The sequence below is a fragment of the Pezoporus wallicus genome, unplaced genomic scaffold, assembly GCF_028554395.1.
Source record: "Pezoporus wallicus isolate ANWC-B61680 ecotype Strahan unplaced genomic scaffold, APGP_CSIRO_Pwel_v1 contig_8815, whole genome shotgun sequence".
Taxonomy (NCBI): domain Eukaryota; kingdom Metazoa; phylum Chordata; class Aves; order Psittaciformes; family Psittacidae; genus Pezoporus; species Pezoporus wallicus.
Window position 1 is genome coordinate 1 of NW_026642900.1, and position 13,298 is coordinate 13,298.

The 13,298-nt window shown below is 55.8% G+C and overlaps 2 protein-coding genes across 2 annotated transcripts; one reads left to right on the plus strand and one right to left on the minus strand.

The window, feature by feature from the left end:
* The first annotated feature begins 408 nt into the window (after positions 1-408).
* On the plus strand, positions 409-4,602 carry LOC130611918 (leucine-rich repeat-containing protein 14-like). The gene is made up of 3 exons (XM_057433162.1): positions 409-738; positions 1,929-2,570; positions 3,993-4,602. The coding sequence occupies exons 1-3, from the start codon at positions 410-412 to the stop codon at positions 4,600-4,602; spliced, it is 1,581 nt and encodes a 526-aa protein (XP_057289145.1). The 5' UTR covers position 409.
* Positions 4,603-6,319: 1,717 nt separating this feature from the next.
* Positions 6,320-13,141, minus strand: LOC130611919 (UPF0598 protein C8orf82-like). Its single transcript, XM_057433163.1, has 3 exons — positions 13,010-13,141; positions 8,818-8,866; positions 6,320-6,795 (listed from the first exon to the last, which is right to left on the minus strand). The coding sequence occupies exons 1-3, from the start codon at positions 13,133-13,135 to the stop codon at positions 6,320-6,322; spliced, it is 651 nt and encodes a 216-aa protein (XP_057289146.1). The 5' UTR covers positions 13,136-13,141.
* Between the last annotated feature and the right edge of the window lie 157 nt (positions 13,142-13,298).

Here is a 13,298-nt window from a genome sequence, read left to right on the forward strand (position 1 = left end):
AGCGCTGCCCCATTGATGATGGGTCTGGTTTAGGGGTGCCCCATTGATGTCGGGTCTGCTTTAGGACTGCCCCATTGATAATTGGTCAGGTTTAGGGGTGCCCCATTGATGATGGGCCTGGTTTAGGGCTGCCCCATTGATGTCGGGTCTGCTTTAGGACTGCCCCATTGATAATTGGTCCGGTTTAGGGGTGCCCCATTGATGATGGGCCTGGTTTAGGGCTGCCCCATTGATGTCAGGTCTGCTTTAGGACTGCCCCATTGATATGTGTGTGTGTGTGGGGTCATGTTACATATCCCACCACAGCCTTCCTTTTGCCTCTTGCCCCAGGTCCCCCCTTTCCTCTCTCTCTCTGTGTCCCCCCCCCCGGCTCCCTTGGGTGCCTCCGTGGGGCCAGCCCCACGGCACCATGCAGAGCCTCGTCTTCCTCTGCGCCCGCCGCCTGCTTGGCCACCGGCCCGGCGCCCGCCGCGCGCTGCCCTTCCTGCCCTCCGAGCTCTACCCCGTCCTCTTCCAAGCGGCCTTCGTGGACGGCCGGGCCCTGGCCCTACAGGACCTGGTCACCTCCTGGCCCTTCCCAGTGCTCAGCTTCCAGTGCCTCCTGGGCCGCTGCGGGCACCCCCGGCACCGCGCCCACCGCGCGCCCCACAGCCCCGACAAGCTCTGTGTCCAAGCCGTCCTCGCCGCCGTGGTGGCCCACGTCAGGAGGGAGCTGGAGGAGTCCCAGCAGACCCCCAGGTACCGCGGTCCCTTGGGGTAACGGGGTGGGATTGGGTCCCTCATGCTCTATGGGAAGGGTGGTGGTGGTGGTGGTGGTGGTGGTGGTGGTGGTCATCATCAATGCTGGACTGGGAGCGTCGTGGAAGGGTTTGGGTTGGAAGAGACCTTGAAGAGCGCCCACTTCCATGGGGGCACCTTGCACTAGAGCGGGGTGCTCCAAGCCTTGGCCAATTAGTTCCGGTGATCAAGAGTTTCTCCATTCGACCCCTTCCAGTGTCCCGGCACCCTCGTCGTGATGAACCTCATCCCAAGGTCCCATCCAACTCTTCCCTCTTCCAGTTGGTGTCCTTCCTCCCCATCCCATGTCTCCATCCCTTGTCCAAAGCCCCATTGCTCCAAGCCCGGTCCAACCTGCCCTGGATCAGTTCCAGTGATCCACAGCTTCTCCCTTCAACCCCTTCCACTGCCCCAGCACCCTCGTTTTGATGAACCTCATCCCAAGGCCCCATCCAACTCTTCCCTCTTCCAGTTGGTGCCCTTCCTCCTCCTCCCATGTCTCCATCCCTTGTCCAAAACCCCATTGCTCCAAGCCCCATCCTACCTGGTCTGAATCACTTCCAGTGATCCAGAGCTTCTCCCTTCAACCCCTTCCACTGCCCCAGCACCCTCACTTGGCCTGGATGGGGAAGAACTTCAGTGTCCTGGCACCCTCGTGGTGATGAACCTCATCCCAAGGTCCCATCCAACTCTTCCCTCTTCCAGTTGGTGCCCTTCCTCCCCATCCCATGTCTCCATCCCTTGTCCAAAACCCCATTGCTCCAAGCCCCATCCAACCTGGCCTGGATCACTTCCAGTGATCCAGAGCTTCTCCCTTCAACCCCTTCCAGTGCCCCAGCACCCTCATGGGGAAGAACTTCATCCCAAGGTCCCATCCAACTCTTCCCTCTTCCAGTTGGAGCCGTTCCTCCTCATCCCATATCTCCATCCCTTGTCCAAAGCCCCAGTCCAGCTTCCCTGGAGCCCCTTTAGGCACTGGACCTGCTCCAAAGTCTCCCCGGGAGCCTTGAAGGCTTCCAGGGATGGAGCCTCCATCACTTTGGGCCTCACCACCCCCATCAGGGCCGGAGCGCGGTGCGGGACACCCCCAGCTCTCCCCGTTCCCTACTTTCCCCCCCCCCCAACCCCATTCCCCATCTCCCCAGCGACAGACAGTGCCACCTGCGGGTGTTGGACATGACGGGTCTCCAGGACGACGACAGCACCGCCACCGCCACCGCCCGCGGGCCAGAAGGGATGAGCCTATGGTCGGGCACGGTGGCGTTGGCCAAAGCTTGCCTCGAGGTGGCCAAACACCAAAGGGAAGTGCAGAAACGCAATTCCAAGCGGCGCAGAACCCCCTCCGGAAGCTCCTCCCCGCCCCACGCCGTCGGCGTCGAGATCCGCGCCGACCTCTTCGTCAACGGCACGTCGTCCGGCGTCCTCCGCGACGCTCTCCAAGCCACCGGCAGCCCCCTGCGGCTCCGCTGCCGGGATTTCCACGCCGAGGAGCTGTCGGTGACCGGGATCGTGGCGTTGTTGGAATGCCTGGATCCCGGCGGCGTGCGCCGCGTGGATCTGCGCTTCAACAACCTGGGCCTGGCGGGGCTCTGCGCCGTGGTGCCGCAGCTCAGCCGCTTCCCGGATCTGCTCAGCCTCAAGCTGCCCTACAGCAACGTGGACGTGCGGAGGCACGCGGCCGGAGCCGACGCCGGGTTCCGACGTCTTGCCACGCACCTCGGGAAGCTCCGGGCCCTCCGGGAGCTCAACTTGGGATCGTCGAGGTTGTCCGGGAAGCTCAGGCAGCTGCTACGGTGCGGATCCAAGGGGCAGATGGGATCCGGAGGGAGGTGGGGGCGTGGGTGGACATCAGGAGGTTCAGTGAGGTGGGGGTGTGGGTTGGGTGATCCCGTAAATGGACTGGGGTGGATGGATGGTGGATGGGTGGATGGGTGGGATGGATCGATGATGGATGGATGGGTGGGATTGATGGGTGATGGATGGATGGGATTGATGGATGATGGATGGATGGATGGGATTGATGGGTGATGGATGGATGGATGGGATTGATGGGTGATGGATGGATGGATGGGATTGAGGGATGATGGATGGATGGATGGGATTGATGGGTGATGGATGGATGGATGGGATTGATGGGTGATGGATGGATGGGATTGAGGGATGATGGACGGATGGATGGATGGGTGGGATTGATGGATGATGGATGGATGGGTGGGATTGATGGATGATGGATGAATGGATGGGATTGATGGGTGATGGATGGATGGGATTGATGGATGATGGATGGATGGATGGGTGGGATTGATGGATGATGGATGGATGGATGGATGGATGGGTGGGATTGATGGATGATGGATGGATGGATGGGTGGGATTGATGGATGATGGATGGATGGATGGGATGGATGGATGGATGGATGGATGGATGGGTGGGATTGATGGGTGATGGATGGATAGATGGATGGATAATGGATATACGGATGATGGATGGATGGATGGATGATGGATAGATGGATGGGTGGGATTGATGGATAGATGGATGGATAATCGATATATGGATGATGGATAGATGGATGGATGATGGATGGATGGATGGATGATGGATAGATGGATGGATGATGGATAGATGGATGGATGATGGATGGATGATGGATGGATGGATAGATGGATGGATGATGGATGGATGGATAGATGGATGGATGATGGATGGGTGATGGATGGATGGATAGATGGATGATGGATGGATGATGGATGGATGGATAGATGGATGGATGATGGATGGATGGATGGAGGGATGGATAGATGGATGATGGATGGATGGTGGATGGATGGATAGATGGATGGATGATGGATGGATGATGGATGGATGGATGCATGATGGATGATGGATGGATGATGGATGGATGGATGCATGATGGATGATGGATGGATAGAGCATGACTGAATGGAGGATGGCTGGATGGGTGGGCTGGCTGGCTGGATGATGGATGGACAGGTGGATGGGATGGTTGGCTGGATGGCTGATGGCCGATGGATGGATGGGATGGATGACGGATGGATGGCGCAGCCCTGAGAAGAAGGACTTGGGGGTGCTGCGTGAGGAGAAGCACCCTATGATTTGTGTTTTGCTTTGGGAACCATCCCCACCCCATTGATCGACAGCTTGATCCCGGTGGCTTTGGTGTCCTCATGGCTCCTTCTCCCTCTTCCCACCAGGAACCTGGAAGCTCCTCTGGAAAGCCTGGAACTGGCCTTCTGCTACCTCCTTCCCGGCGACCTCGCTTTCCTCTCCCAAAGCATCCACGCTCCGGCCCTGAAGAAGCTGGACTTGAGCGGCCACCACTTCACCGAGAGCCTTCTCCAACCTCTGTGCTCCCTCCTGGAGAACTCCTCCTGCCTCCTCCACCTGGATCTCATGGAATGCCAACTCACAGACTCCCGCTTGGAAGCCCTGCTCCCGTCTCTGTGCCGTTGCTCCCGCCTCCGATGCCTGGGCCTTTTCGGCAACCCTCTGTCCACGCCGGGCCTCAAGACCTTGCTACGCCAAACCTCCGTCCTCCCGGACCTCTGCCTCGTGGTCTACCCTTACCCCGTGGACTGCTACAGCCGGGAGACGCCGCGGGCACCGGCGCCTTCCGCCGGGCCCTTGGAGGATGCTTTGGATGAGGAACGCTTCACCGCCGTCAGCGCCGAGCTCTGCCGCATGCTGGTGAGCTCCGGCCGCGACAACGCCATGTGGACAGCCAGCCTCTGCCGCCAAGGCACCCTCGACTACTTCGCCTTGGGAGAGCTTCAGCCCAACCCACAGCCCAACCCACAGCACTGATGTGGCATCACTGGGGGGGACACGGGACAGAGCCCGTGGTCCAACACCAAAACTGGGGCTGTTTCTCCTGGTTTTGGAGCTTTTGGCATCTACCGGAGGTTCCTCCTTGGGGTTTTTTTTTGGGGGGGGGGGTTGGCACCTTCTCCCTGAGGTCATCTCCTCGTTTGGGAGCTTGGTTGGCATCTCAACAGGGTTTTCTCCTCGGTTTGGAGCTCTTTTGGCACCTTCTGCTTGAGGTTATCCTCGTTTTGGTGCCTCTTTGGCACTTTCCACCCTGTTTTCTCCATGGTTTGGTGCCACTTTGGCACCTTCTCTTGAGGTTTTCTCGTTGTTTTGGTGGGGTTTTTTTTGACATCTACCTGATGTTTCTCCTGGTTTTGGAGCTTTTTTGGCCTCTCAAGAAGGTTTTCTCTGTTTGGTGGAACATTTTGGCATCTAGCAGGGGTTTTCTCATTTTGGAGATCTTTTGGCACCTTCTGCTTGAGGTTATCCTCGTTTTGGTGCCTCTTTGGCACTTTCCACCCTGTTTTCTCTTTGGTTTGGTGCCACTTTGGCACCTTCTCCCTGAGGTTTTCTCCACGTTTTGGAGCTTTTTTGGCATCTACCTCAGGTTGCTCCTTGTTTTGGTGTTTTTTGGCATCTACCTGAGGTTGCTCCTTGGTTTGGTGCCACTTTGGCACCTTCTCCCTAAGGTTTTCTCCATGTTTTGGAGCTTTTTTGGCATCTCCCTGAGGTTTTCTCCTTGTTTTGGTGTTTTTTGGCATCTACCTGAGGTTTCTCCTTGGTTTCGAGAAACTTTGGCACCTTCTCCCTAAGGTTTTCTCCACGTTTTGGTGGTTTTTGGCATTTCCCTGGGGTTTTCTCCATGTTCTGGTGCTTCTTTGGCACCTTCCCCTGAGGTTTCTTCCTCATTTTGGTGCCACTTTGGCATCTCCCTGCAGTTTCTCCATGTTGGGTGCTGCTTTAGCACCTTTTCCCTGAGGTTTTCCCCTTGTTTTGGAGCTTTTTGGCCATCTCCCTGAGGTTTCCCCCTCATTTTGGTGCCTCTTTGGCCCCTTTTCCAGGTTTTCTCCTCAGCTGGGAGCTTTCTGGGCATCTCCCTGAGGTTTCCCCCTCATTTTGGTGCCTCTTTGGCCCCTTTTCCAGGTTTTCTCCTCAGCTGGGAGCTTTCTGGGCATCTCCCTGAGGTTTCCCCCTCATTTTGGTGCCTCTTTGGCCCCTTTTCCAGGTTTTCTCCTCAGCTGGGAGCTTTCTGGGCATCTCCCTGAGGTTTCCCCCTCATTTTGGTGCCTCTTTGGCCCCTTTTCCAGGTTTTCTCCTCAGCTGTGACCTTTTTGGCCATCTCCCTGAGGTTTTCCCCCTCATTTCGGTGCCACTTTGGCACCTTCTCCCTGAGGTTTCTCCTTGGTTTGGAGCTCTTTTGCCACTTGCTCCCACCACCACCACCACGGCTTCGATGCCGCCATTCCGGCTCCGCCATTCCTCGTTATCCAGGTTCATTAACACAAGGAATTCCTTAATAAATCCGGTTGCTTTGGAAGGGCTCTGGCAAAGAACCCGGCACCGCGGCGCCTTTTATTATCACTCTCCCCCCCCAGATCCCATCCCGACCTCCCAAATTCCCACAAGGAATCAGCTCCGTTCTCCCACTTTAAGCTTCTTTAAGGCTTGGGGTCTGGCCCCGGTGGGCTCTGATGGGGACACCGGGAATCGCAGCTCAACCCTGGCACGTGGAGCCGGGAACATCCGCGCGTTCCCTGGCGCTTCCCGCACGGAGCAACGGGAGCAGCTCCCCGGTGAGCCGGTAGCTCCGGCCTTCCCATAGGAAGTGCGTTGGTGGCTGCTCCATCCCGTGCTCGTACTGGAAGCAGGAGCTCCATTCCCAAGCCAGCGCCGAGCGCACCAGCCCCACGCCGCCGGATTTGGCCGGCGCCGGATGGTAGAGCCGCCCGTTTTCCGGCAACACCGTCAGCTTTCCCGGTTGGAATGGCACCGCCAAGCGCTCCCCCCCGCCGCAGTAGGAGAGGAGCCCGGGATCTCCCGGTAGGAGGTGGGTGAAGACAACGGGCTGATCCTCACAGCGGAGGAAGTTCCGCTCCCGGCCGCAGCGGGATAGGAACGGGAATTCCGCCTCGTAGCGCCCGCTCCGGTTCCGCTCCAGCTGCTTGAAGAAGAAGCTCAGGAATGCCACGTCTGCAGGGATATGGGACATGGGGATGTGGTTAAATGCGGCTCTTCCGGGTTTGGGAAGCTGATGGGAGGAGGGATGGAAGCACCGGGAAGCGCCAATGGGAAGTGATGGTAGGGAAGGAAGGGATATGCAAATAGGGATGCCTGATCCCCCCCCCTCCCCTTCCAGTCACTGCTGCCATGGGATGGGATCCTGATTAAGGATAGATGGGATCCTGGTGATTGGATCTCAGGGATGAGATCCTGATTAAGGATGGATGGGATCCTGGTGATTGGATCTCAGGGATGAGATCCCGATTAAGGATGGATGGGATCCTGATGACTGGATCTCAGGGATGAGATCCCGATTAAGGATGGATGGGATCCTGATGATTGGATCTCAGGGATGAGATCCCGATTAAGGATGGATGGGATCCTGGTGATTGGATCCTAGGGATGAGATCCCGATTAAGGATGGATGGGATCCTGGTGATTGGATCTCAGGGATGAGATCCCGATTAAGGATGGATGGGATCCTGGTGATTGGATCTCAGGGATGAGATACGGATTAAGGATGGATGGGATCCTGATGATTGGATCTCAGGGATGAGATCCCGATTAAGGATGGATGGGATCCTGATGATTGGATCTCAGGGATGAGATCCCGATTAAGGATGGATGGGATCCTGGTGATTGGATCTCAAGGATGAGATCCTGATTAAGGATGGAGATCCTGATGATTGGATTAAGGATGGATGGGATGGGAGCCTGGTGATTGGATCTCAGGGATGAGATCCCGATTAAGGATGGATGGGAGCCTGGTGATTGGATCTCAGGGATGAGATCCTGATTAAGGATGGATGGGATCCTGGTGATTGGATCTCAGGGATGAGATCCTGATTAAGGATGGATGGGATCCTGGTGATTGGATCTCAGGGATGAGATCCCAGTTAAGGATGGATGGGATCCTGATGATTGGATCTCAGGGATGAGATCCAGTTAAGGATGGATGAGATCCTGATGATTGGATCTCAGGGATGAGATCCAGTTAAGGATGGATGAGATCCCAAGTGATGATAGCAGCCTGATTTTAAGGATCAGCTCCCAGTTAAGGGTAAGATTCCAATTAAGGATTGGATCTTGATCAAGGATAGGATCCTGATTAAGGCTGGGATCCCAGTTAAGGATGAGATCTGGTTTTAGGATGAGATCCCAATTAAGGATTGGATCCTGATTAAGGATCTGATCTCTAGGATCGCATCCCCGTTAAGGATGAGATCCCCATTAACAATTGGATTTCAAGGATCAGATCCCACTTAGAGATTAGATCCCAAATAAGGATGGGATCCGTATTAAAGATAGGCTCCTGGTTAAGGATGGAATCGTAAGGACTGGATTCTGAATCAGGATCGGATCCCAAGGATTGGATCCCAACTGAATATTCCCAATACGGATGAGATCCCAATTGAGGATTGGATCCCAGTTAAGGATCAGATCCTTACTAAGGATCAGGGCTCATGGATGAGATCCTGATTGAGGATCAGATCCCAGTCAATACTGGATCCTGATTCAGGATTGGATCCCAACTGAATACTCCCAATACGGATGAGATCCCAGTTGAGGATTGGATCCCAGGTAAGGATCGGATCTTCATTAAGGATCAGGGCTCATGGATGAGATCATGATTAAGGATCAGATCCTGATTAAGGATCAGATCCCAGTCAATACTGGATCCTGATTCAGGATCGGATCCCAAGGATTGGATCCCAATTGAATACTCCCAATACGGATGAGATCGCAGTTGAGGATTGGATCCCAGTTAAGGATCAGATCCTTACTAAGGATCCATCCCAGTTAAGGACTGGATCCTCATTAAGGATCAGGGCTCATGGATGAGATCCTGATTGAGGATCAGATCCCAGTCAAGTACGGGATCCCGATTCAGGATGGGATCCCAAGGACTGGATCCTAGATAAGGCTGAGATCCCAGTTAAGGATGTGATCCCAGGGAAGGGCTGCTTTTGGGGTGGGTTTGGGGCCTGGTACCTTTGAAGCAGGTGATGAAGTTCTTCACTTTGGTGTCATCCAGGAAAAGCTGTTGGAAAAGGGGGAAAAAGCCTCTGAATCCCAAAGTCTGCCTGGGATCCCTCTGGGATTTCTTTGGGATCTGCCTTGGATCCATGGGGGTTCTGTTTGGGATCCCTTTGGGATCTGTCATGGGTCCCTCTGGGTATGTTTGGGATCTATTGGGCATCCTCCATGGATCCACATGGGTTCTGTTTGGGATCTATCTGGGATCTGACCGGGATCCCTCTGAGATCTGGTTGGGATCTACCTGGGATCTGTCCTGGGTCCCTCTCAATACGTTTGGGATGTAGCTGGGATCCACCATGGATCCACGTGGGTTCTGTTTGGGATCTGCTATGGATCCACGTGGGTTCTGTCTGGGATCTGTCTGGGATCTGCCATGGATCCACGTGGGTTCTGTTTGGGATCTGCTATGGATCCACGTGGGTGCCGTTTGGGATCCACCATGGATCCACGTGGGTCCTGTTTGGGATCTGCCTGGGATCTGCTATGGATCCACGTGGGTTCCGTTTGGGATCTGCTATGGATCCACGTGGGTTCCGTTTGGGATCTGCTATGGATCCACGTGGGTTCTGTCTGGGATCTGTCTGGGATCTGCCATGGATCCACGTGGGTTCTGTTTGGGATCTGCTATGGATCCACGTGGGTTCTGTTTGGGATCTGCTATGGATCCACGTGGGTTCTGTTTGGGATCTGTCTGGGATCTGCCATTGATCCACGTGGGTTCTGTTTGGGATCTGCTATGGATCCATGTGGGTTGTTTGGGATCTGTCTGGGATCTGCCATGGATCCACGTGGGTTCTGTTTGGGATCTATCTGGGATCTGCCATGGATCCACGTGGGTTCTCTTTGGGCTCTGTCTGGGATCTGCCATGGATCCACGTGGGTTCTGTTTGGGATATGTCTGGGATCTGCCATGGATCCAAGTGGGTTCTGTTTGGGATCTGTCTGGGATCTGCCATGGATCCACGTGGGTTCTGTTTGGGATCTGCCTGGGATCTGCCATGGATCCCCGTGGGTTCTGTTTGGGATCTGCCTGGGATCTGCCATGGATCCAAGTGGGTTCTGTTTGGGATCTGTCTGGGATCTGCTATGGATCCAAGTGGGTTCTGTTTGGGATCTGCCTGGGATCTGCTATGGATCCAAGTGGGTTCTGTTTGGGATCTGCCTGGGATCTGCTATGGATCCACGTGGGTTCTGTTTGGGATCCAGCCAGGATCCATCTGGGATCTCCCCAGGAGCCATCCCATCCCCGGCGTCCCAAGGCTGTTACTGTCCTTTTGGGATTCACTGAGGGCCTGTTTGGGATCCATCTGGGATCTGTTGTGGATCTGGTTCTAGCCCCCCCCCAGGACACCCCCCTTGTTCCCAGTGTTCCCCCTGTGTTCCCTCTGTTCCTGGTGTTCCCCCTGTTCCCATTGTTCCCAGTGCCCCCCCTGTTCCCGGTATTTCCCCTGTTCCCAGTGCCCCCCTATTCCCGGTGTTCCCGTTGTCCCCCCTGTTCCTGTTATTCCCTTTGTTCCTGTTGTGTGTTCCCATTGTCCCCCCATTCCCGGTGTTCCCATTGTTCCTGCTGTCCCCCCCTGTTCCTGTTATTCCCGGTGTTCCCCCTATTCCCAGTGTTCCCATTGTGTGTTCCCAGTGCCCCACTGATCCCGTTATTCCCGGTGCCCCCCTGTTCCCGGTGTTCCCCCTGTTCCCATTGTTCCCAGTGTTCCCCCTATTCCTGTGCCCCCCTGTTCCTGTTGTTCTCCCTGTTCCCATTGTTCCCCCTATTCCCGGTGCCCCCCTGTTCCCGGTGTTCCCCCTGTTCCTGGTGTTCCCCCTGTTCCCATTGTTCCCCCTATTCCTGTGCCCCCCTGTTCCTGGTGTTCCCCCTGTTCCCATTGTTCCCAGTGTTCCCCCTATTCCCGGTGCCCCCCTGTTCCCGGTGTTCCCTCTGCTCCTGGTGTTCCCCCTGTTCCCAGTGCCCTGTTCCCCTTATTCCCGGTGTCCCTCCTGTTCCCGTTGTCCCCCCTCTTCCCATTATTCCTGGTGCACCCGTGTTCCCGTTGTTCCCCCTATTTCCGGTGCCCCCCTGTTCCTGGTGTTCCCTCTGTTCCCATTGTCCCCCCCGTTCCCCCTATTCCCTGTGTTCCTGGTGTTCCCCCTGTTCCCGGTGTCTCCGTTGTTCTCCCTGTCCCCATTATTCCTGTTGTCCCCGGTGTTCCCCCTGTTATCCCCGTTATTCCCATTGCCCCCCCCCGTTATCCCTGTTGTTCCTGTTGTTCTCCCTGTTCCCGTTATCCCAGCTGTCCCCTTTATCCCCCCCGTTATCCCCATTGTTATCCCTGTTATCCCCGCTGTCCCCGTTATCCTGCTGTGTCCCTGTTATCCCTGCTGCCCCTGTTATCCCCCCGTTATCCCCGTTGTTATCCCTGTTATCCCTGCTGTCCCCATTATCCTGCTGTGTCCTCGTTATCCCTGTTGTTGTTCCCGTTATCCCCGCTGTTATCCCCCCCGTTATCCCCCCGTTGTTATCCCCGTTATCCCCCGTTGTTATCCCTGTTATCCCCCCGTTATCCCTGCTGTTGTTCCTGTTATCCCCGCTGTTATCCCCCCCGTTATCCCCCTTGTTGTTATCCCCATTATCCCCCCCGTTATCCCCGTTGTTATCCCTGTTATTGTTCCCGTTATCCCCCGTTATCCCCGTTGTTCCCCCTGTTGTTCCTGTTATCCCTGTTGTTGTTCCCCTTATCCCCTGTTATCCCCGTTGTTATCCCTGTTGTTCCCCCTGTTATCCCCCCTGTTATCCCTGTTGTTATCCCCCCCGTTGTTCCCCCCTGTTATCCCCCCCTTATCCCTGTTGTTCCCCCCGTTGTTCCCCCCATTATCCCTGTTATCCCCGTTGTTCCCCCCCATTATCCTCCCCTTATCCCTGTTGTTATCCCCGTTGTTCCCCCCATTATCCCTGATGTTCCCCCCGTTATCCCCCCATTATCCCCGATGTTCCCCCCATTATTCCCCCGCTATCCCTGTTGTTATCCCCGTTGTTATCCCCATTGTTCCCCCCCTTATCCCTGTTGTTCCCCCTATTATCCCCCCATTGTTCCCCCCCTGTTATCCCCCCGTTATCCCCCCATTATCCCCGTTGTTCCCCCCTGTTATCCCCGTTGTTGTTCCCGGTATCCCTGTTGTTATCCCCCCCATTATCCTCCCCGTTGTTCCCCCCCATTATCCCCCTGTTATCCCTGTTGTTATCCCTGTTGTTTCCCCCGTTATCCCCGTTATTCCCCCCATTATCCCCGTTGTTCCCGCTGTTATCCCCATTATTCCTGTTGTTATCCCCGTTGTTCCCCCATTATCCCTGTTGTTATGCCTGTTATCCCCCCCTTTACCCCCGTTGTTCCCCCCCGTTCTTCCCCCCGTTATCCCCTCATTATCCCCGTGGTTCCCCCCCTGTTATCCCCTCGTTATCCCCCCATTATCCCCGTTGTTATGCCCGTTATCCCCGTTGTTCTCCCCCCGTTATCCCCGTTGTTGTTCCCGTTATCCCCGTTGTTCTCCCCCCATTATCCCCGTTGTTGTTCCCGTTATCCCCGTTGTTCTCCCCCCGTTATCCCCGTTGTTGTTCCCGTTATCCCCGTTGTTATCCCCGTTGTTGTTCCCGTTATCCCCGTTGTTCTCCCCCCGTTATCCCCGTTGTTGTTCCCGTTATCCCCGTTGTTGTTCCCGTTATCCCCGTTGTTATCCCTGTTGTTGTTCCCATTATCCCCCCGTTGTTGTTCCCATTATCCCCCCGTTGTTGTTCCCGGTATCCCCCCGTTGTTGTTCCCGTTATCCCCGTTGTTATCCCCGTTGTTATCCCCGTTATCCCCCCGTTGTTCTCCCCCCATTATCCCCGTTGTTATGCCCGTTATCCCCGTTGTTATCCCCGTTATCCCCGTTGTTATCCCCGTTGTTATCCCCGTTATCCCCGTTGTTATGCCCGTTATCCCCGTTGTTATCCCCGTTATCCCCGTTGTTATCCCCGTTGTTATCCCCGTTGTTGTTCCCGTTATCCCCGTTGTTATCCCCGTTGTTATCCCCGTTGTTGTTCCCGTTATCCCCGTTGTTGTTCCCGTTGTTCCCGTTGTTGTTCCCGTTGTTGTTCCCGTTGTTGTTCCGGTACCTGTCCCTGATGATCCACCCAATAGAAGTACTCCCTGGTTCGCGGCTCCGGGCTCTGCCCCTGCCGGTACCGAGGCACCGCCGCCACCGGGCCCGGCCGGAGCCGCAGCGCCGGGAGCAGCCGCATCCCGGAACCGGAACCGAACCGGACCGGAACCGGAAATGGAGCGAGACCGAACCGGGGAACGGCACCGGGACGGGAACAGGGGCCCCGCCGCCGGCCCGGAAGTGGCACCGGAAGTGGAGGAGACCGGTACGAGACGGGAACCGCTCCGGGCGGAAACATGGTC